This window comes from Rhincodon typus, chromosome 5 (genome assembly GCF_021869965.1).
Source record: "Rhincodon typus isolate 14 chromosome 5, sRhiTyp1.1, whole genome shotgun sequence".
In the NCBI taxonomy this organism is placed as follows: Eukaryota; Metazoa; Chordata; class Chondrichthyes; order Orectolobiformes; family Rhincodontidae; genus Rhincodon; species Rhincodon typus.
Window position 1 is genome coordinate 45,768,691 of NC_063336.1, and position 21,735 is coordinate 45,790,425.

The 21,735-nt window shown below is 39.7% G+C and overlaps 1 protein-coding gene across 2 annotated transcripts in view; it reads left to right on the forward strand.

Moving 5' to 3' along the window:
- Nucleotides 1–21,735, forward strand: part of mms22l (MMS22-like, DNA repair protein) — a 126,168-nt gene that overhangs the window by 70,875 nt on the left and 33,558 nt on the right. For both annotated transcript variants that reach the window (XM_048597523.1, XM_048597524.1), the window contains 3 exons: nt 9,232–9,422; nt 14,104–14,254; nt 19,292–19,434. In XM_048597523.1, coding sequence (XP_048453480.1) covers nt 9,232–9,422; nt 14,104–14,254; nt 19,292–19,434 — 485 coding nt within the window. The remainder of the gene's footprint in view (nt 1–9,231; nt 9,423–14,103; nt 14,255–19,291; nt 19,435–21,735) is intronic.

Below are 21,735 nucleotides of genomic sequence, written 5' to 3' on the forward strand. Positions count from 1 at the left end.
TGTTTGGCTTGTGCTGTTATGGATATGTTGCCCCAGTCGAATTTGTGTCCTCCTTTGTCCATGTATTGAGACCAGTGAGAACTGATCATGTCCCATGGTGGCTAGTTAGTGTTCGTGTATTCTTATTGTCAGTTTTCTTCCAGTTTGGCCGATGTAATGTTTCTCACAGTCCTTGCATGGAATTTTATATATTACATTAGCTTTATTGGGTGTGGGTATGGGATCCTGTATGTTCATCAGTAGCTGTCACAGGGTGGTTGTTGGTTTGTGGGTTACCCTGAAAACCCTGTGATCATCTCTGATATGTCCCTGATGTACTGGTGTGTCTGGTCGTGTTGTGTCTTCTTGTTGTAGTCTGTTGCGGAGGTAACAGCGGATTGTGCTTTTTGGGTATCCATTCCTTTTAAAAACTCCGTATAACTGCTCCTGTTCTGCTTTGTGCAATTCCAGGTTGCTGCAGTGTGTTATGTCCCGTTTGAATAATGTAGCTCCGTTTATGGGTGTTGGGGTGGTTGCTGGAATAATTAAGTATCTGGTCCATATGTGTGGTCTTTCTGTGTACGCTAGTCTGGAGTTCCACATTGTTCTTTTGTTCCACCATTATGTCTAGGAAGGGTAGTCGGTTATCGTTCTCTTCTTCTTTTGTGAATTTTATTCTGGTGAGGATGTTGTTTATGTGGCGGTGTATTTCTTCTAGTCTTGTGTGTTTGATAATCACGAAGGTATCATCTACATGGTGGACCCTGAGTTTGGGTTGTACAGTGGGGAGTGCTGTTCATTCTAACCTTTGCATTATCGCTTCTGCAATCAGTCCTGATATTGGGGATCCCATTGGTGTTCCATAGATTTATTTAAATATACGGCTATTGAAGGTGAGGTGGATTGTGAGGCACAGATCCAATAGTTTCAGGGTGCTGTCCTTGTTGATGATGTTGGTGAAATAAATAAAGGAGTACTTGTACGGAGTTTTTAAAAAGGAATGAAGTTACGTCCACAACAGACCGCAACAAGAAGACACAACACGGCTGGACACAGCAGTCACCCTACCGTGCATCAGAGACATACCAGAGATGACCACAAGACTAGTCCGACCCCTAGGTATCAGGGTAGCCCACAAACCAACAACCACCCTGTGACAGCTACTGATGAATGTAACGGATCCCATACCCACAACCAATAAAACTAATGTAACATACAAAATTCCATGCAAGGACTGTGAGAAACATTACATCGGCCAAACTGGAAGAAAACTGACAATAGAGATACACAAACACTAACTAGCCACCAAGAGATATGACGAATTCTCACTGGTCTCAATACACATGGACAAAGAAGGACAGAAATTTGACTGGAACAACGCATCCATAATAGCACGGGCCAAACAGAGACCTTCCAGGGAATTCCTGGAAGCCTGGCATTCCAACCAGAACTCCATCAACAAACATATTGAACTGGACCCGATATATAAATCACTGAAAAACAGAACCGGAAGTAATGCCAACCACCCCAGCAAACGGAGGCATGGAAATAAGAAGCGGGACAGAACACCAACACTTCGCCAGAGGTGCACTGACGTTGTTACCTAGCAGGGTGACGAAATGTCTGCAATCAAACACACCGGCTCGGCGAGCAACCACAGCATAAAATCAAAGGGAGAGTACATGAACTTTATGTATCGTTGGTTAGACGTCAGCTGGAGTACTCAGAGCAACTCCAAACCACAATTTCGGGAAAGATGTAAAGGCCTTAGGTAGGATATAGAGTAAATTCACTGGTATGTAACCGAGGCTGAGGCGCATTGTTTATGAAGAGGGATTGGAACGTTTCCCAGAGGTGATGTGACTGAGTGTTTGGAGGGCCCCTAAATTCAATCAACGTCTATAAGACATGGCTCAGGAGTGTGATGGAATACTCCCAACTTGCCTGAATGAGTGCAGCTCCAACAACAAATAAAAATCTTGACACCATCCAGGACATAGCAGCCTGCTTGATTGACACTCCATCCACCACTCACATCCTTCACAACTGGTGCACCACGACTGCAATAAACACCATTCATAAGATATACTGCTGCAAGCTTCTTTGACAGCACCTCCCAAACCTGAGACTTCTGCTGCCTTTAATGCAAAGTACTGTGCATGCTGGAGACCTGAAATAAAGTGCTCTAGAAACACTCGCAGGTCTCGCAGCATCTGTGGAGAGAAGAACACAGTTAATACTGCGAGTCCCAACTGACTGCTGTTTGTAACTTCAGCCCATGACTGCCAAAAGGAGGCCTGGTGACACCGTCAGTCACCCAAGGGTGGAATCAAACCTGGGTCCCTGGCGCTATGCGGCAGCAGTGCTAACCACAGGGCCACCATGATGTCCCAGGTTCCAAGTTCACCACCACCTTGATGGAAAGTTCAGCCCAATAATTCACATTTGGGACTGAACTGAAGTTAAGACACAACAGAAAGGGATGTACGTTAATGGGGTTATCAAGCTTTTTATCAGCAGTTTTATTTTGAGCCGTTTGAATAACTGTTTCAAAAGTATTAGCCGTTTCTCGTCACTTGGCAAGGTGCAGAAGTTATCCCAGTGAGACGGACTCCCTCGACCAAATTAGTTGGTATTCGTGTGCAATTCCAGACAGGCGTGGTTGAATGATGAGTAGAACAAGTTCAGCTTTTTACATAGGCTGTGTTCCCAATGAGAACTTGTATCTATTGCATCAGCTGTCTGATTGCAACCAAAGCCATCACATCAACTACTTCATGTCAAGCACCTTAATTGAATGTGACCAGAAAACAGTCTTGTCTGATGGTGTAGTAGGTAATGTCTTCAATTAACCAGTGTTGGAAAGAGAGATTAGCCATCCAGGATTCCCTTTCTTGATTACAAACATGTGACAATTTAAGAAGAACATTAATTTCAGTTGTTTCGGATTTGACTTCAGCGTTGTTTTCCTGTAAATTGCATGGTCTGTCAACTTTAGTTATTTGGAATAACTTACAAAAAAAAACTGCCTTGAGGCAAAGTACCCACAGAGCTGCCAAATAGCCACACCTCTGTGCCCCAGCATTTATTAAATTCATAGAATCCCTACAGTATGGAAACAGGTCCTTTGGCTCAACAAGTCCACCCAGACCCATCCCACTATAACCCACCTCATCTCCACATCCCTGAACACTACAGGCAATTTAGCATGGCCAATCCACCTAGCCTGCACATCTTTGGACTGTGGGAGGAAACCAGAGCACCCAGAGGAAACCCACACAGACACGGGGAGAATGTGCAAACTCCACACAGACAGTTGCCCGAGGGTAGAATCGAATCCGGGTCCCTGGCACTGTGAGGCAGCAGTGCTAACCACTGAGCCACCATGCCAGAGGAAGGCAAATGGCAACTTTCTCAAAACTTGTTTAAGCAGTAAGGCTGAGTATCCTTGATTTGTAATGGAACAAAAACATAAAGAGAATAATATAAAGCAGTTAGCACAATATTTATAACACTCTTGAGTCTAGATAAAGACAGTTGTTTCTTTTTCCAGTGGAGTTATTCAACAAATAACTTCGTGAGTTTGAAGTGTAAGCTGTCATTTAAAATTGATCAGAAATGCGCTGTTTGCAAATAGAAGACCACAAACAATCGATTTGTAATTATAAACACTTGTTTGTCAATTTGTGTGTTTGTGTTGGGTGGCAGCTTTTTCTCTTTAACAACATTGGAAGCATGGCTGCCAAAATATACCCACTTACGGGGCTCATACTGTGGAGCAGGCATACTGCCCATAATTTCATTGTTGGGACTGAATTCAATCCAGTGATTTCAGTAATATGCAATGGCAGCGTGAAGTTTCTGAGGAGCCACTCTTTCTAACTGTGTCTAGCCTCCGAGGTTCCCAGTAGTTTTGAAGGTCGTCCTGATGGGTAGTAAATCATATTATGCTTTATTCATATATCTCAGCTGCAGCTCTACAACATTGTTTATGGAATTTAATAACTCAAATGCAATAATAATGTGTGAGCATTAATGTAGAGTCCCAATTGAATTGACCAAAAGATAACTGGAAGGAAAAATAGTGGCACATTTCTACAGGTTGTTTTTAATAAGCATGTTATTTAGTTTATCAGCCTGCTGGTATAATATGTTCCAACCTACTCTTCCAGACAGGTTTGTTAATGTCTCCTTTTCTACAGAAGCATTGATTCCCTGCAGATATATCTGTATTAAACCTGTGGAAACTTGCAACTTCAAAATTAGATTAAGTAGCAGAAAGACTACTTCTGAAATGGAAGAAAATTGAGTGTGTTATTGAATTCATGCCACATTGTCTCAAAATGAGATATAGTATCATATAGTGGCACTGTTTCCTTATAACAGGCAACCAGACTTAGCTCATGATTGTTGAATTTAATTGGTGAACAGCACCGCATGATGGAACATTGGAACTGGTCTTATTTTAATCATAGAATTTTTCTGAAAATATACAAACTCTGAAGTTTTGTTTATTTTGCACATTTAGCTTTCAGCTTTAGTAGAAATGAGTACCAATTTCATTAGTCTTCAGTAAAGTCCTGACAAATCAAATGTATCAGATCTTATTTGAAAAGTTGAGCATCATGTTAGATTTTGACTCTTTTTAAAATTTGAAGTATAGCTAGAAAAAGCAAGCTTTTTTTCTCCCCTTGCTTTTTTTAAGTATACGCATATACATGACTGCATATTAGCTTTAATTATTGCTACACTGGTGTACACAAGTCATACGCGTTGAGTAAATAAAGTAGTTAAATTGATATTGAAGTGCACCTTTGTTCATTTTAATTCTCTTTAGTACTGCAGTAGCATTTCTCTGCTGAAATTGTCAGTGTAATATTTCTAGATGCTCCTTATTACTGTTTTGGGGAAAATTATTTTCATCATAATGAGATCTAGTAATGTGCGATTGGAGTACTCAGTAACAGAAGTAATGCCATTGTGTTTCAGGTATGTGTAGGCAGATAGACAATTATGGCTGCCTGCAATTTTACCTCTTTCCAAACTTTATTTGATGTTAGCTGTGTTCTAGGTCCGAGTTCATGAGGGATCAGAATTGATTTGTATTTTGCCTCCACGTCATTTGTATTTGATGGGGCAATCTTTGTTATCTCCTGTAACTGAAGAAATAGACATGAGTAAAATGCTATTGAACAATGCAGCTGAATATTTATAACAGCTCACTGTTACATCCAAACTTTTGACTCACAGGCACTTCAGTCTGTAGACTAAGATTAAGCTATTTGATCACAAGTAGTAGCAAGCTTCCATCAGTGTGTCATGCTTCAAGTGGACTGAGTTAAGATGCCATCTGAGACCATTATACCTTCAGCTCACAGGCTATGATCTAGTGATGACATCATGAGCATGTCTCTTAAGATATACTGACTTATTGCTATGAGTCATAACACAACAAGAATTTGTTTTCCCAATGAGATTTTTGTTTGGCCTCCTAAAATGCATCCAGAAGGAACTCCAGTTAGTCCGAATCTCTGTAACGTGCTTAAATGAAGCAACAATTCTCAAAGGAACGTGGAGCTGTCAGTGTCAGGCTCTTAACTGAATGAATGTCAAATCCAGCAGTTCTTTCCGTACACTCATCTGTCACGAGAGTGCAATATTTTTACTGAAATATTTCTTGCATATTTCTCCATCGAGTGGACCAGCATATAGCAAGGTGCAATGATCAAGTTCCAATTGTGTGTCGTTCCTGGTATATCGCTTAAGATGATGATATTGCCTCAGTTTGCCATGTGGGATTCTTTCATTTTGACTGCTTCTACCTGGACGTTTTAACAAAAAACAACTTCCAGTTTGCAGTTAAATGTGTGATATTCAGTTATCTTCTTGTACAACTTGTCCTAGCTATTCAAGAGACATCACATCAGTGGGGATGGTGACAGCTGCTTGACATGCTGGTTTTATGCAATGCAAGAACTGGGCTACTGCTCTCGTCCATTTGCTCATAAAACAGCCATGCACGGTTTTCACTGAAACATATCTTTGCTGTCAGTAGATCGTGTATTGCTGTATACCATAAAACAAATGAAGGAGAGCACAATGCAATCAAAGAGTAATCTCAAAGTAAACAGCATATCAGCAGGTGGGTGCAACAAACATACAAGTGGTCTCGGAGTACAGATTAAGCATAAAATTGACATGTGAGGTGCCTAAAATAACATCTTAAAATTTGCAATCGGTATTGTCACAAGCGTAGCAGGTATGTCCTCAGTGGTCTGTGAATTATGAATTTGAATAAGCTTATTTTCACCTTTTTTTTTGGTTCTTGAACATTTCAATTCAGAAATAACTTGCAACATAACTTTATGCTTTAAACAAGGTAATAGGCTAATTTAAAAACTGGAAGAACTGTGGATGCTGTAAATCAGGAGCAAAAACAGAAGTTGCTGGAAAAGCTCAGCAGGTCTGGTAGCATCTGTGAAGAAAAAATCAGAGTTAATGTTTCGGGTCCAGTGACCCTTCCTCAGAATGGACCCGAAACGTTAACTCTGATATTTTTTCTAAGTCTGGGGCATAAATCCATCCATTGTCTTTTAGTCAAAGCATTGCCTTCACCTGGATAGTGCTTGCCCTGTCCAGTTTATTGGTCAGATAGGAAAAGCTACTCCCATCTGCAGGGGAACCATTGTTGAGTTTCTGTTTATCCTTTGAAATGTCCACTGTATTTCAAAACGTCTTTAGTTTTTTCTTCTCAGACAAATTGTACAACCTCTACTTGGTAGCAGTTGAATCAAGAATAGCAGTCAGGTGACTCCTGGGCGCCATTTTGTAAGTTTTCTTGTGTCCATTTTAAATAAGCTTTTTTTTTCAAAATGATGCTGATGACTATCCTTTGCATTTGAAGATGATAGGGGTGCCAGCTCATCATATCAGACATAGAGATGGCTGTGCAGCCCCAGTTTGAATGCACAGCGTGAGCAACAGCTGGGACATTGGGACTCTTGGGTTGCAGTGTGGTTAGATGTTACTTTAGGACTTTGTTCACAGGCAGCAATAAGGCATTCATATCAACCATTTTCAAAGGTGACAAAAGCTCTATCGGTCAGGGCACCGCGGTGTGTTCCTTCTTGAGCTGATTCAAGCAGTTCCCTCTACTTCATGCTTCACCCTTTAGGGAAGGTAGTAGAATAGTGGTAATGTGGCTACCAATTCAGAACTCCAGGAAATTCTGGAGACAACCATGGCAGATGGTAAAGTTTTAATTCAAATTTAAAACAACAAATCTAGAATTAACGAAAGCTGGTCATATGGCAACTGTAACCACTGGTGATTTTCTTGATGTCAACAACAGAAGGAGGCAAGTCCAGTTCATTAAGGGCTAGTCGCTGAAGGATCTAGTAGAGGGCTGTGGAGTTGACTCTAGATGGTCTGCTCAGCAGGCTAAGGTCAGAGTCACACAACACCAGGGTTATAGTGTAACAGGTTTATTTGAAATCACTAGCTTTCGGAGCTCTGCTCCTTCGCCAGGTCCTTCGCCACTTCACCTGAGATAGGAGCAGTGATATGAAAGCTTGTGATTTCAAATAAACCTGTTGAACTGTAATCTGATTTTTGTGTGACTTCTGACTTTGTCCACCTTAGTCCAACACTGGCACCTCCACATCATACTGAGCAGGCTGCTGAAGTATTCTGCCCGTCTGTCTCTGATTTCTGCCTGATCTTTGATAAAGGTCAACCAATTGGCCGAGAGCACCGGTGTACAGCCTGCCCTACAGGGTACATAAACAGATTTAGTAGAACTGAAGAATGTTGTTGAGTTTTGGGAATCTGCATTTTTTTTTCCAAAATATACGTTGTACCCTTAAAGTATAGCTATACGTGGCAGTATTTAAATTTCTTCATATATCAGAATGTTCCTAATCTGAGGATTTTGAAGAAATCATATGGTCTGCTGTTGTTGAGTGACTGTAATTTTGTGCATAAAAAACACAAATTATCCAATAATCCATACAAACGAACTCAAAGTAGACCGTAGTCACAAGGGGATGGAAAACTTAACTCCTGGATTACATTGCAGACTTGTTGTCACCCATTCTATGTCATGTAAGTCCCAAAACTATAAGATATAGGAACTTTATAAGTAATAACTTATTTGTTATTCCTCCATCGATATTAAAAATGCGATCATATTTGGTTTAATATTTAAATTTGTTCAATACTGTAGGTGCACGCCTACACAAGTAAGTCTTCAATAAAAATGAGTGATGGTGTACTTATCTACTGCCTGAACAAATTTATTTCAGTAGTTTATTTTATGATGTCGTTTTGAGGTTAAACAGCTGTCCCTGGATTCAAGAGTATCTGAATGACATGAGACAAAATCTGACTTAGTGTTGCTTGTTTCAAGGGGTAGGAAGAAAAAGTGTGTGCAAACATTTAAAAAGATCCACCCAGCAATAAATGATTTTGATTTTGAATTGAATTTTTAATAGGAGATTATCAGTCTCTTAAAAATAGCTCCCAAGAGGTCTGGAGGTTTGTTGTATGATATATGTTTGGTTTTGGTTACGTTTTAGTAAATATTTTAATGAATGTTTTTTTCAGGAACGCTTTTACTATTTTTTTGAAAAAAAAACAGAAAAGTTCTGTGGAATGTGCAGTCTAGTTTGGAAGCATTCAGTTGACTGAAATTTATTCAGCTGGTGCCACTAGAAACTGTTTTATTTCAATTCATATTCACTTAGAAGAATTGACTATTTCAAACAGCATTCAAAATAACATCATCACTTATCCCTTTGAGTTCAGTTTTACAATCTCCTCTATTCTCGATTCTCCACCCTTGTAAGTTTGACGATTACTTTCTGAGTGTCATCATCAGACTCATCTCTACTGCCTATTGTTACGGCCTCTTGGCTTCACAGCATGAGGAGCTGCTTCTCTGTGGATTGGGTCTTGATTGCAGCTCATCTGTGATTTGAGGAGGAGAAAAAACACTAAGAGAATAATGGAACGATGAATGTTCAAGGGAACAGAAAAATAGCAAGACAGCCAAACCAATGTACCAGGGAAAGCAGAAAAATAGAAACGAGCAAACTGGTAGAATGTATTATTCCTGAGGAGAAAATAAAATGTGCATTTTTTTTCCTGGACAGCATCGCTTTGTAACATGAAATTAAATTTGTCCAGTAAGAACTTAACACCCTCTTTATAAGGATCAAAATATTTCTTCTTTTTTCATTCATCTCTCCATAGGAGTATTCACAAACGAACAATCCAGCTCCTTCTGCAGCCTCCTGTGCCACCAAACAGCCTTCCTGTACCATTAGTTGCCAAAGAGCGCCACCTAGCTATCGCCAGCGTTCTCTGGAGGAATTTTTTCCCTTTCGTGAAGAGCCAGAGACTGTCACAGACTCCTTCTTCACAAATAGCTGATATCGCTGCAGGTCAGTTTAATTTTCATTCCAGAGCTCTGCTTCACTAACTCAGCACTTGAAAATGCCCACCACCTACACAAAACAGTATGAAAGAGTAACAAAGGTTGCTGGTACACCCTGAAATATGTAGAAGACAACACACCAAATGTAGAGTCATCCTGATGTTTCAGGAGGATATCCTCCCAATATGGGACTTGGCCATGTTTGTTGGTGCGTTCTTATTACACCTGGAACCACAACTTCTGTAATAGTGAAATGTTTCTGTTGGTATAAATAACTGGTTAAATTGACTTGAAATAATGTCAGTCGTGAACCTTCTGCTGTGGAGGCGCAAATAGATGTTTAAGTTGTCACATATACAAATATTTGTTGTCTGCAGAAACAAATTCAATCTTTTTCCCATAAGATTCAAATATTTGATGTTGTAGTTACTAATTTTAGAGAGTAGTGTGTCGTTAAGTTCAGTTGACAATTATCACTCAAATTTTAACTCAATCTGAAGGATTAATCAGATTTCTCTTTAGTTATCACTCCCAGATATTGATTATTATTCCATTTACATAGATGCTGTGAGAAAATATTGACATTATTAGTTAAGGAACGTGGTTGGCATTCAGTATGGCCACTTAAGAGCATATGCCCTCTCATATATTTTGGAAGTTAACGCACCCAGGGGATGATTGTGGTTCAGTACAGCATCACAGTTCTGAAACTAGAATATGTAGACCCATGGGGCAGTAGATACATTTGAGAAGAGAATAATGTAGAAGTGCAGGATTGGCCTTAAAGAATGAGAGAGGTATTGGGATGCAGCACGGATGGGAGAGCGCAGCACGGATGGGAGAGCGCAGCTCATTGTGAGCCAGGAGGTTGAAGCAGAATGTTGTCTCCATATTCGCAACAGAGTTGGCTGGCTGTCTCATATAGAAAGGGATTGGGCATAGAGGAGTAGTCAGAACAGTATTAAGATATCCATGAGATATCTTTCAGCAATACTTATTTTCTTTAAAAACATTATTAGAACACATTTTACATTGAGCATTCCCATATTATGTTGTTTTTACAGTATTATAATTAAAACTGAGGGTTAATCTGTGAATGCTAATTAATTTGGAATGGGAGCCTTCAATCAATAACATTTAAGAATGACTGCTGCCTGTTGGTCGAATGACAGGTGTATTGCTTGGTGAATTGTACCAGCAAGAGATCTGAAACAATTTGGGCTTCATTGGTATGAAACTGAAAAGCTGTGAATGCACATGGAAGCTCTGAAGCAGTTGTGGACAGTGGAAAATTAGCTGATTTTTGTGCAAACACATCCGTCCGTGCAGTTTGGGATGGAGACATTGAAGAATGCTCGGGGAACAATATTGTTTTGCTTATCTAGCCCCACAGAAACATTTCTTTAACAAAAATTAAATTGCCTTATTTTTACAGCGGCACCTGCAGCAGCCTTTTGAAGATCATTCCATGGCTGCTTCATGCCAGAGACCAATGGTGTTGTGGAGGTGGGGAGGAGTGGGAGGTAAATGTGATACAATGTGCATGTATTTTTCAGGGAGTGTATCTTAAACCACTGTCAATCAGTACCTACCACCACACAAGACTTGTAGCTCAGGTAGCGGATGAGGTTGTTGATTTGTTCACCGAGCTGGTAGATTGGTTTGCAGATGTTTCATCATAATACTAGGTAACATCATCAGTGCGCCTCTGATGAAGCGTCGTTGGTCTGTCCCGCTTGTTATTTATGTGGGTCTAGTCTGATGTGGTGGTTGGCCTCATTTCCGGTTCTGCTTCATAGTGATTGGTATATGGGGTCTATTTCCACATGTTTGTTGGAGTTCCGGGTTGAATACCAGGCCTCTAGGAAATCCCATGCGTGTCTTTGGTTTGCTTGTTCAAATTGGTTACTTTCTTTGTCCGAGTGTATGGAAACGAGTGATAGTTGGTCGTGTCTCTCGGTAACTAGTTGGTGCTTGTGTACCCTGATAGCTAGTTTTCTCCCGGTCTGTCTGATGTAGTGTTTGTGGCAGTCCTTACGTGGGATTTTACATATAACGTTGGCCCTGTTAGCGGTGGGTATGGGGTCTTTTGTTCTTGTCAGTGGTTGTCGCAGTGTAACTGTGGGTTTGTGTGCTACCATGATTCCTAGTGGTCGATGTAGCCTGGTGGCTGTCTCTGATACATTCTTGATGTACGGCAGGGCGATTAATATATCCGGGCTTGCTGTGTCTTCCTGTTGTCGTCTGTTGCGTAACCATCAGCGGACTTCACTGTTTGGGTAGCCGTTGTTTTTAAAGACACTGTGGATGTGTTCTTCTTTGGCTTTGTGCCGTTCTGGGGTGCTGCAGCGTGTTATGACTCTTGAACAGAGTTCTGATACAGCTCTGTTTGTGTGTGTTGGGGTGGTTGCTGTTGTAGTTAAGTATTTGCTCAGTATGGACAGCTTTTCTGTATATGTTGGTCTGGAGCTCACCGTTGGCCCTTTGTTCGACCATTACATCCAGGAATGGGAGTCAGTTGTTGTTCTCCTCTTCCCTGGTGAATTCCCTTCTTCAGAAAGGTCCTGACCCGAAACGTCAACTTTCCTGCTCCTCTGATGCTGCCTGGCCTGCTGTGTTCCTCCAGCTCCACACTGTGTTATCTCTGACTTCAGCATCGGCAGTTCTTACTATCTCTTGTTCAGAATGTAATTCTGTTTTGTTTTGTTGTCATGTGCATGGTTTAATACTTTAAAGATAAACCTTTAGCTAAAGAAAAGAGGGATGGTGTGTTATGATGTGCATGTACCTTTTAAGGGGATGTGTCTTAAATGACTGTCAATCACTACCCACCTCAACAAGATATGAAGTCTTTAGGCAGTCTTGTTAGGCATTCGGAAGCAATAGTGATGGAAGTCTGATAACTAGACTTATGCCAATGAACATTGTCTGTATATAACCTTGTCTTCAAATAAAAAAACTCTCATTATTTTTTCAGCAACCCTTGTGTGTGATTGCTGCTTTTACATCTAAGTGAACAAAGTAGCAAAAGTTCGCCAATTGGCCAGCGATCTTGTGACACTGTGCTGTAACAGGTGGAGAATGCTGTTGTAGATGTTGAAGTCAGGCTGCTATCTGGCTTGGGTCTGGCACTGATTTTGAGGCTCGCTCAATAACTGACTTAGGTGTCCCTTGAGCATATAGTGGACAATGCTTTCTTTGTTTTAACACAAAAGGTTTTTTGGTCTTCTACTCAGTTTTTCAGAACAATTGGCAGTTAAGTAAACAAAAACCCACAACCCATAATTTCAATTTACTGATTAGTGATTCCTGGTGCCGCCTATATCATCCCATCAAGTCTTTGACATTCAGGTGCGTGAACAATTGCATGTTAATTGTTCTGTAGATAATTTGAGATTAATTCAATTCTGACCAAGTTCAGACAAATGAATGTATTTGTTTTGGATTGAATGACCTTGCATGAGGAATGTAAAGTTTTTCTGTTTCAGTGCTTATGGCGGTTACTAAAATTCTCAGAAATTATTCACTACCCTTGATTACATTACCTTAATACATAACAGTAATTTATGTGAGAAAAGGTAAAGTCACTGTAGTCTTATCAGACCATGGGCTGCTCTTTCATTAGAGAGAGATGACTGATGGTAGTTTAACTTGAGGGTGATCACGCCCCAGGTGAGGGGAGGATTTAAGAAGGAGAATCCTTCATGATAACGTCAGCCAAGTGCAGGAATTGAACTCATGTTGTTGGCACCGCTCCGCATCGCAAAACAGCCATCCAGCCAACTGATCTACCAACCCCATTAGCAGTAAACTCTATGCTGGATATCGGAACTAATTTTCACCTTAACTAAGTAATCTCTCAATATGGTTCAGACAGAGGTTTAGAGATTTAATAATAATATCTGAAGCCTCCTTTTCCAGGGTTCATCTGCCAACATGGCACTTTATCAGATTTCTCATTCTGTGTGTTTTGCATATTGCAAATTTTTTTAATCTTCGTTTTTGAGTCAATGACCTTTCAATAACACAAATATTGATTTATTTTCTGCTTTGAATACATAAGATATATCCAAGTTGCTTTTTGATCTGGCATGTCATATTTGTTAATGTTCCAGTATTTCTATTTCATGCGTAATATGTCCCTATTTCATAACTTCACTTGGCATTGACACATCTATGAAGCTGCATGAACTGTAAGCTCAAGCTTCATACAGAAGCATGGAAATGTGATTGAAGATATTGTGGAATGCATTTCTAGGACAGTAATTCCATAACACAGATGAGTCTAGTCATTTTTGAGTAAATGTATCTTACACTATAAACAATAAGTACTGAACTCTGCAAAAAAAAACAAAATGGTGATTGAAAAAAAGTAAACAGTCAGAGTCAGATGATTGATTTGCTTTTAAGCACATGGTAGCTTTTCCTGACTTACCAGCGTTTTGGATTTCATGATTGGTGCTTTTCTTTCCCCTTTCCTACGTGTTGATTTCCTAACTATTCAGTCATGATGAGCCACTGTTTTATGAGCCTAAAGTTGCTTTGTGGTCAATGGACTGCAACTATGTTGCAAAGGTTTGCAAATATAAAGGTGTGATGGCTGAACTGTAACCAACGCAAGTGTGCATGGATGCACCATATTATATTGGAATGTTGTTTAATAAAAGAACACACATTGTGTCTTGCAGGTTTTACACTACTGGCAATGGATATGCCAAGCTCAGCTCCATCTGACCTTCAGCCACAGCCTCTTGTATCCATGGTACAATTATTTGGCTGGGATGACATGGTACACCCTCAGCTAGTTTGTAGATACCTCACCCATCTGATTCAAAACAGGTAAAATATTTTGTTTTTTTTTCCATGAATCAAGCTTTAGGAACTATCCTGCGTCGGGCAAAATTATAGCATCCTGGTAATGGTAATGCCGTACATTCATAATCAGGGGCCAGACACAATTTGCTGCCTGCAACTGCAGGTTGTACTCACTAACTACAGAAATAAAGTGGTTATGGATTTGCAGTGTGGTGTTCTGAATGCTTTATCCAAAGTTATATTTTTGTTTCTTAGTGTGCAAATTGCATCTCACTCTTCTGCATTATAGATATAATCATATAAACAGCAACAGCTTGTATTCCATATAGCACCTTTAATGTATTGTAATAATGTCCCAAGGTGCATCACAGGTACCTATAAAGCAAAATTTGACACCTACCCATGTATAGTGATATTGCAGCAGATGGCTGATAGCTTATCACGTAAGTAGGTTTTGAGGAAGGAGAGAGAAGAGTTTTGGAGTTGAAATTGCAGAGGTTAGAACATAAACAGCTGTAGGTGTGGTTACCAATGGTAGTGTGGTTAAAATTGAGGATACTGGAAATGACAGATTTAGATGAGGTCAAATATCACTAAGGATTATAGAGCTGAAGAAGACAGCATGTTATGGAGGGAGTTGTGAACTAGAATGTAACCTAGGTGGGAGTAAGACCATTTTAGTGATGATAGTGATATGTAGTTGGAAGAACATTTTGTGTGCAATCATAAAGCAAAAATGAGTGTTGACTTTATGAAGAATGCTGATTATTCAATGTTTCTTTAGTTAAATAATGGTAGAAATAGAAATCTTATAATCCAGAGTTTCACGATTTGGAGAGTACATTTATTTATCAATAATCTATCAATACTTGCAGCCAGACCTTCTACACTGTATACACAGAATGAGAAGAGATTCTCTGGATTTATATCAAGACAGACTTAAGGTCAGAATTTTGAAGTAATCGTTATATATCCAAGGACATTAATTATTGGATTTGGGATGCAGTTTTTGATGTTGGCGCTGCTACAATCCTAGATCATATGTTTTGAACTCAGTAGAAATCAGGAACATTATTACAGGTTGGATAGTAAATTAGAAATGTTTAGGATTGGTAGATCCTTGGCAGCATGGATTAGAAGTTAGCTAAAAGAAAGGAAACAGAGGTAGGTATAGATGGGCATTTCTCAGATTGGAGAGAGGGTGAAAGTGATCTTCCTCACGGATTGGTGTTAGGAACCTTGCTTTTTCTGATTTATGTAAACAATCTGGAGATGGGTTTTGAGGGTAAAATCTCTAAGTTTGCAAATGATACTAAGCTAGGGGAATAGTGAATTGTGAAGATGATACTGAGCAACTTCAGAGGGATATTGACAAGTTACTCAAATGTACAGACCCCAGGCAAATGAAATTCAATGCAAAGAAATGTGAGGTATTGCATTTTGGTAGAAGAAACATGCAGAGGCTCAAAGGTACAACTTTTTGAGGGAATACAGGAGCAGAGGGACCTTGGGGTTCAATGCATGATTCTCTGAAGGTGGCTGGACAAGTTGAAACATATGTTCAGAAGGCTCATCCTTGGGTTTATAAATAGAGTATAAAAGTAAGAAAGTGATGCTACAACTCTACAAACCATTAGTCAGACTACATTTGGACTATTGTGTTCAGTTCTGGGTATTCTGTTTGAGGAAGAATGTTAAAGCTGGGAACGTGTTCAAGGGAGATTTACTAGAATGGTACCAAGAATGAGGGATTGTAGATACAAGGGAAGATCAGGGAAATTAGGCTTATTCTATTTGGAGCAGAGAACATTAAGAGGTGACCAATTTTGACAGGGTGAAGCAGGATATAATGTTTCCATTAGTTCGTATGTCAGTGACCAACGATCACAACTTAAAGATGGTCAGCAAGAGAGCTAGGAGTGAGATGAGTAAAAACTATTTTATTCAGAGAGTTGTTAGGATTTGGAATGCACTATCTGGAAGAGTAGTTGAGGTGATTTCCATAGGAGGTTTCAAAAAAGAGTTGGATATATATTTGAAAGTGAAGAATTTAGTGGGCTATGGAGATGGAGCTGGGCAGCTCTTTCAGCAGCTAGTACAGATACAATGGGTCAAATGGCCTCCTTCTGTCCTGTAAACTTCTATAATTCTATTTACTTTAGAATTCAAAAATTCAGCTATTTATGAAAATAGTAAAGCTACAAAGTTTACAGTTTCAATCAATTAGTTTTGCTTTTCAAAAATCAAAAGAATGTGAAAGCTAATAAATATACTCTAGCTTAAAAAGTCAGTTTTAGTAAAAATGAAGAAGACATAATGAACTCAGTTATTTCTAATCTAAACCACACATTTCAACTTGCAAAGCCTTGTCCAATTGTTTGGCTTACACCTCAATGAACTAGTCAGATACTAGTAAAAAAACGTGAAAATTTATCTCTTGGTCTGAGTACTGTTTTAAAGATTTGTATAAATGTTGTGATTTCTTGAGTTTCTCATTTACATCAAGAATTTCAAACTTTCTCCAGCTGCCTACCATTACAAACTACCTGTGCAACATAGGCATCTCTAACATCTAAAATAGCTGCACTTTGTTTCAGAGCTTTTATGATTTTAATATATTTTTCTTTCTGGAGTTTCATATCTAAAACCCCTTCCCTCTCTCTCTCGCTCTCTGGTTCTCATTTGCAACTTTGCTATCATGCAAGTTCAACTCACTGTTGGGAATCCTTCAGTTAGCAAGATGTAAATTTTTACAGGCAACAAATAAAAAAAATCTAAATTCTGTCTGAAACATGTCATTCTCAAACCTAAAATCTAAATCATAACCGTACAATTAACTCCTCTATTTTCCTGATGAAGAGTCTAGACCCCAAACATCGACTCTCCCGCTCCTCTGATGCTGCCTGGCCAGCTGTGTTCCTCCAGCTCCACACTGTATTGAGTCTGACTCCAGCATCTGCAGTTCTTGCTATCTCCTCTATTTTCCTGTATTATTTATCTCCCAGGCAACATAGTCACATGATCATTTATTAGAAGCCAGGTGTTTTACCAAAAATCATATCCCAGAGAAACTTGGGGTCTCTTAGAGGAATCAACACAATTATAGGTTTTTCCTCCGTAGTTATATGTACTGTAAATCAGAAAATTGGTGAAATACAATGATTGCAAACTGTGCTGCTAGCCTTTCTTTATCAATTCTTTGGATGTCGGTGTGGGTGGCTGGGTCAGCATTTATTGTCCATCTATTGTTGCCCTTGAGAAGGTGGTGGTGAGCTGCCTTCTTGAATTGCTGCAGTCCATTTGTTTTAGATTGACCCACAATACCATTAGGGAGGGAGTTTCAGTATTTTGACCCAGCAATATTGAAGGAACAGAGATATATTTCCAATTCAAGTTAGTGAGTAGCTTGGAGGGGAATTAACAACTAGTGGTGTGCATGTGTATCTCCTGTCCTTCTCCAACTAGATGATAGTGGTCATGCGTTTGGAAGGTGACTGAAGTATACTAATTCTTAAGCTGCTTAGAATCATTATGGACTGAAGATGGTTATAGAGTTCACTGTACCTTCAAAAACGTTTTCAAATTCATCCAACATAACCATTTGATTTTCTTTTAATCTACCGTGCAAACCTATACCTTTTCAAGCATATTCCGGTTCCATTTTGAAAATTACTATTGAATCTGCTTCGACTTCCCAGTCAGACAGCACGATTCAGATCATACCAATGCATGGTGTGTTCAAAAGATATCTCCTCATTGCCCTCCAGTTCTTTTGCCACACATCTTGGATTTAGTGGATAGTATATCATTTACTCTATCAAGCCTTTTGAAATTTAGAGCACCTCTATTAAATCCCACAAGCTCGCCTGCTCGAAGCAGAATAATCTTTTTCTGAACTCTCTACATAATTGAATTCCCTCTAATAAAGCTCCGATACACCTCTGTAGAGTTGATGTCCGTACTCAGATTTCTTAAGTTCTCCAACCTTACTCTTCCACCTTTTGCCTCACTGTAACTTTTGTAACTCTCATCAGCCTTATTTTCCTTTTGGGCCTTCCAGTCTTCCAGTATTAGCTGTCCATGCACCCCACCTATTTTCCCTTCTCCTTAATATCAAAATGCCTGCAAGCTCAGACCTATTCCTTGGATCTCCCTCTTGAATAAGTTCCACTTCTCCACATGTTTGTTCATTATTAAGAGTCACCTATTCTAATTTAACCACCAAGGCACAGCATCTGCTCTTTATTTTTTTCTCCTCTAGGTAGCAGCTTGGGCCATTTTATGTTAAAAGTACAGTATATGACTGCAATTTTTTGTAAAATTTCAAGTGCTTTCTGAAATTTAATTTGACAAGTGTATAGAATCTGAAGTCAAAGTGTTGATGTAATAAAACTAAACCATTTTCTTAAGCAAATCTCCATGGTGAGCAAAACTTCCTAAACATTTGAACCAACCAAAATTGCACACCTGCCTCGTTCTGTGTGAGGTATCATGTATAAACAATATTTGTCACAGCCCAGACTATTCAGCATTCAATCTTCCACTATTGACTTCTTCACTTTTTTGCATGGTTCGTGATATTGACTACTGCTCTCATTGTGTTCCTCTTGGATGCATGTAGGATCTCAGCTGCTCCCCATAATCTTCAAATTTCTATCAAAATATACTTCTTTTACAATTTGTAAAATTAAATCTTTAAATAGAACTTGGACCTAGCTACTTCTCTTGAATTGTACACTTCTCTTTTGTAAAGTTCTGTAACTTGTAAAAATAACATTTAGTACTGAAGCCCAACTACACTGTTTGAAATCATGAGATTGTATTTCTAACCTGCAAGTGAGACCTGTAAACTATCAAATGATGGCTTTAAACTGCATGTTATGCCTCTGATAAGATTTGGATGTGCTTTTTCTAACCTGTACTCCAGAATGGGGATGTAATGCTCAGTTTTTAGGTTTTGCACCTGAGGTTCAAGCGTGTCCAAAGCTGTTTCCGCAATATCAAGAAGGAGCCAACAAATTTCAACTCTCCAATTCTTCTGTTTTTATGTTCCCTCCTCAGGTCTTTAGTGGATGCTCTGACAAGCCTTGGATGCAGCTCATACCAAACATTTTCAGTCCATACTTGGTTTCGCTGTGTTTTGCAGCAGCATATGAATCAGCCCCTTGGCACTACAGAAAAGATGGACTCCTCCCATACAGTTGGTAAGAACTACATATTGAATAATTTGAGTTGAACAAGGAACAAGGAAATGGTCAGGAGAAAAAATGTTATCGTATCTGAGTCATGAATTCAGTAGAGTTCTTTACTAGAAAGCACGTATATATTACCATTGACAAGTAAAGTTCCAAAGGAAAATGAGTGTACTTGGGAGCTTTATTGTTGTTAGCACTGCACAGGCTAAAGACTAGTCAGTCTATCTCAGGAGCACTAATCTGTTTACATCCACTTTGTAACACAATGCAATTTGCTCAAAACCAGAATGTATTTTCCTTTATTAACGTGCTGATGTTTCGCTAATCAGCTCAACCCTGTAGCTGATGAAATCTGACAATAGCAGATCATAGCCTCCTCTTAGTTAGCTATCCCCCAATTTTCATTCTACTGGTACTCCGTAGCGGCTGATCTGCTTCCACCAGTTTCCTGCCTGGCAGTGAGAGTTGACATGTATCCCCTGGCATTATTGTTTTGCAACGTGGATCAGAGGGGTATATTGTTCAATCCTTTCACTGAAACTAAGTAAAATTGGTGGGATAAGATGATAAAATTCAATACTGGTGGCCATACTGACACCAAGGAACTGTTCAGTTGCTTAACACTTGCAACTATAAATGGCTTCACTAGTCTTCCAGCAGTAAGTCAACTTTCTTCTAAGACACTTTATGAAAAAAGTTATATATCATACCCATATTTGAGGTAATTTCAGTTGAAGAAATGGCTGTGATAAGACCATAACAAATCGGAACAGTAGGAGGCCATTCAGCCCCTCAAGCCTGCTCTACCATTCAGTAGGATCGTGGCTGCTCTGACATTTTTCACATCCGTTTTCATACTCTTTCCATGTAAACTTTGATTCCACTACTGATCAAGAAGCTATCTATCTCAGCTTTAAATGTACACAAGGACTCTGCACCCATAGCTGTATGTGGCAAAGAGTTCCAAAGACTCTGACCCCTCAGAGAAGAAATTCCTCCTCCTCTCAGTCTTGCATTGTTGCCGCTTTATTCTGGGGCTATGCTGCTGGTCCTAGACTCTCCATGACGGGCAACATCATTCATAGAAACAAGGAAAACAGGAGCAGGAATTGGCCATTCAGCCCTTTGAACCTGCTCAGCCATTCAGTAAGATCATACTGATAATTTAACTCAGTCTCCTGTTCTCGCTTTCTCCCATTCCCTTTGATCCCTTTGGCCCTAAGGACTATATCTAACTCCTTCATAAAAACATTTAACTGCTTTCTCTGGCAGTGACTTCCATACGGTTACCACTCTCCATGTGAATAAATTTCTGCTCATCTCAGTCCCAGCATTGCCTTCATTGTGCTTAGAATCCTCTCGGCATTTACCCTGACAAGTCCCTTAAAAATCCTATCTGTTTCAATGAGGTCACCTCTTATTCTTGTAAATTCGGTGAGTGGAGTCCCAGCCTGTTTAGCCTTCCTCAAAAGACAATCCTTCCATAACAGGGAACACCATAATGGAACTTTCTCTGAACTGCCTCCAATGAAATCTTTCCTTAGCAGGCCCAAAACCGCTCTCACTACTCCCGATATGGTCTCACCAGCACCTTGTACAGCTGCTGTGAGACTTCCCTACTCTGCTACTTCAACCCTCTTGAAATAAAGGCCAACATTCCATTAACAATTCTTTTCCAACTTGTATTGTAAAGATTGCTGCAAGCTTGATATTAAACTTATGAATGTGAACCTGCACTCATTCAAGTTCAATATTCAGGGAAAGTCAGATTTGGACCAAGAAATGGTTTATTTTTGTGAAGGGAAGATGACTACTCACCATAAGATATAGAAGCAGAATAAGGCCATTTGGCCCATCCAATTGCTATGCCATTTGATCATGGCTAAAATGTTTCTCAACGCCATTCTCCTGCCTTCTCCCCATAACCCCTAATCCCCTTACTAATCAAGAATCTCTTCTTAAATACAGTCAGGGACATGGCCTCCACAGCCTTCTGCAGCAGTGAGTTCCACAGATTCACCACCTTCTGGCTGAGTAAATTCCTCCTCAGCTCCGTTCTGAAGGATCATCCTTTCATTCTGAGGCTGTGCCCTCGGATCCTAGACTCTCCTATTAGTAGAAACATCTTCGCTACATCCACACCATCCAAACTTTTCAGTATTCTATAAATTTCAATCAGACACTTCCTCATGCTTCTAAACTCCATCGAGTACAGACCCAGAATCCTCAACCACTCCTCATATGACAAGTCCTTCATCCCTGGGATCATTCTTGTAAACGTCCTTTGGATCGCCTCCAATGCCAGTAAGT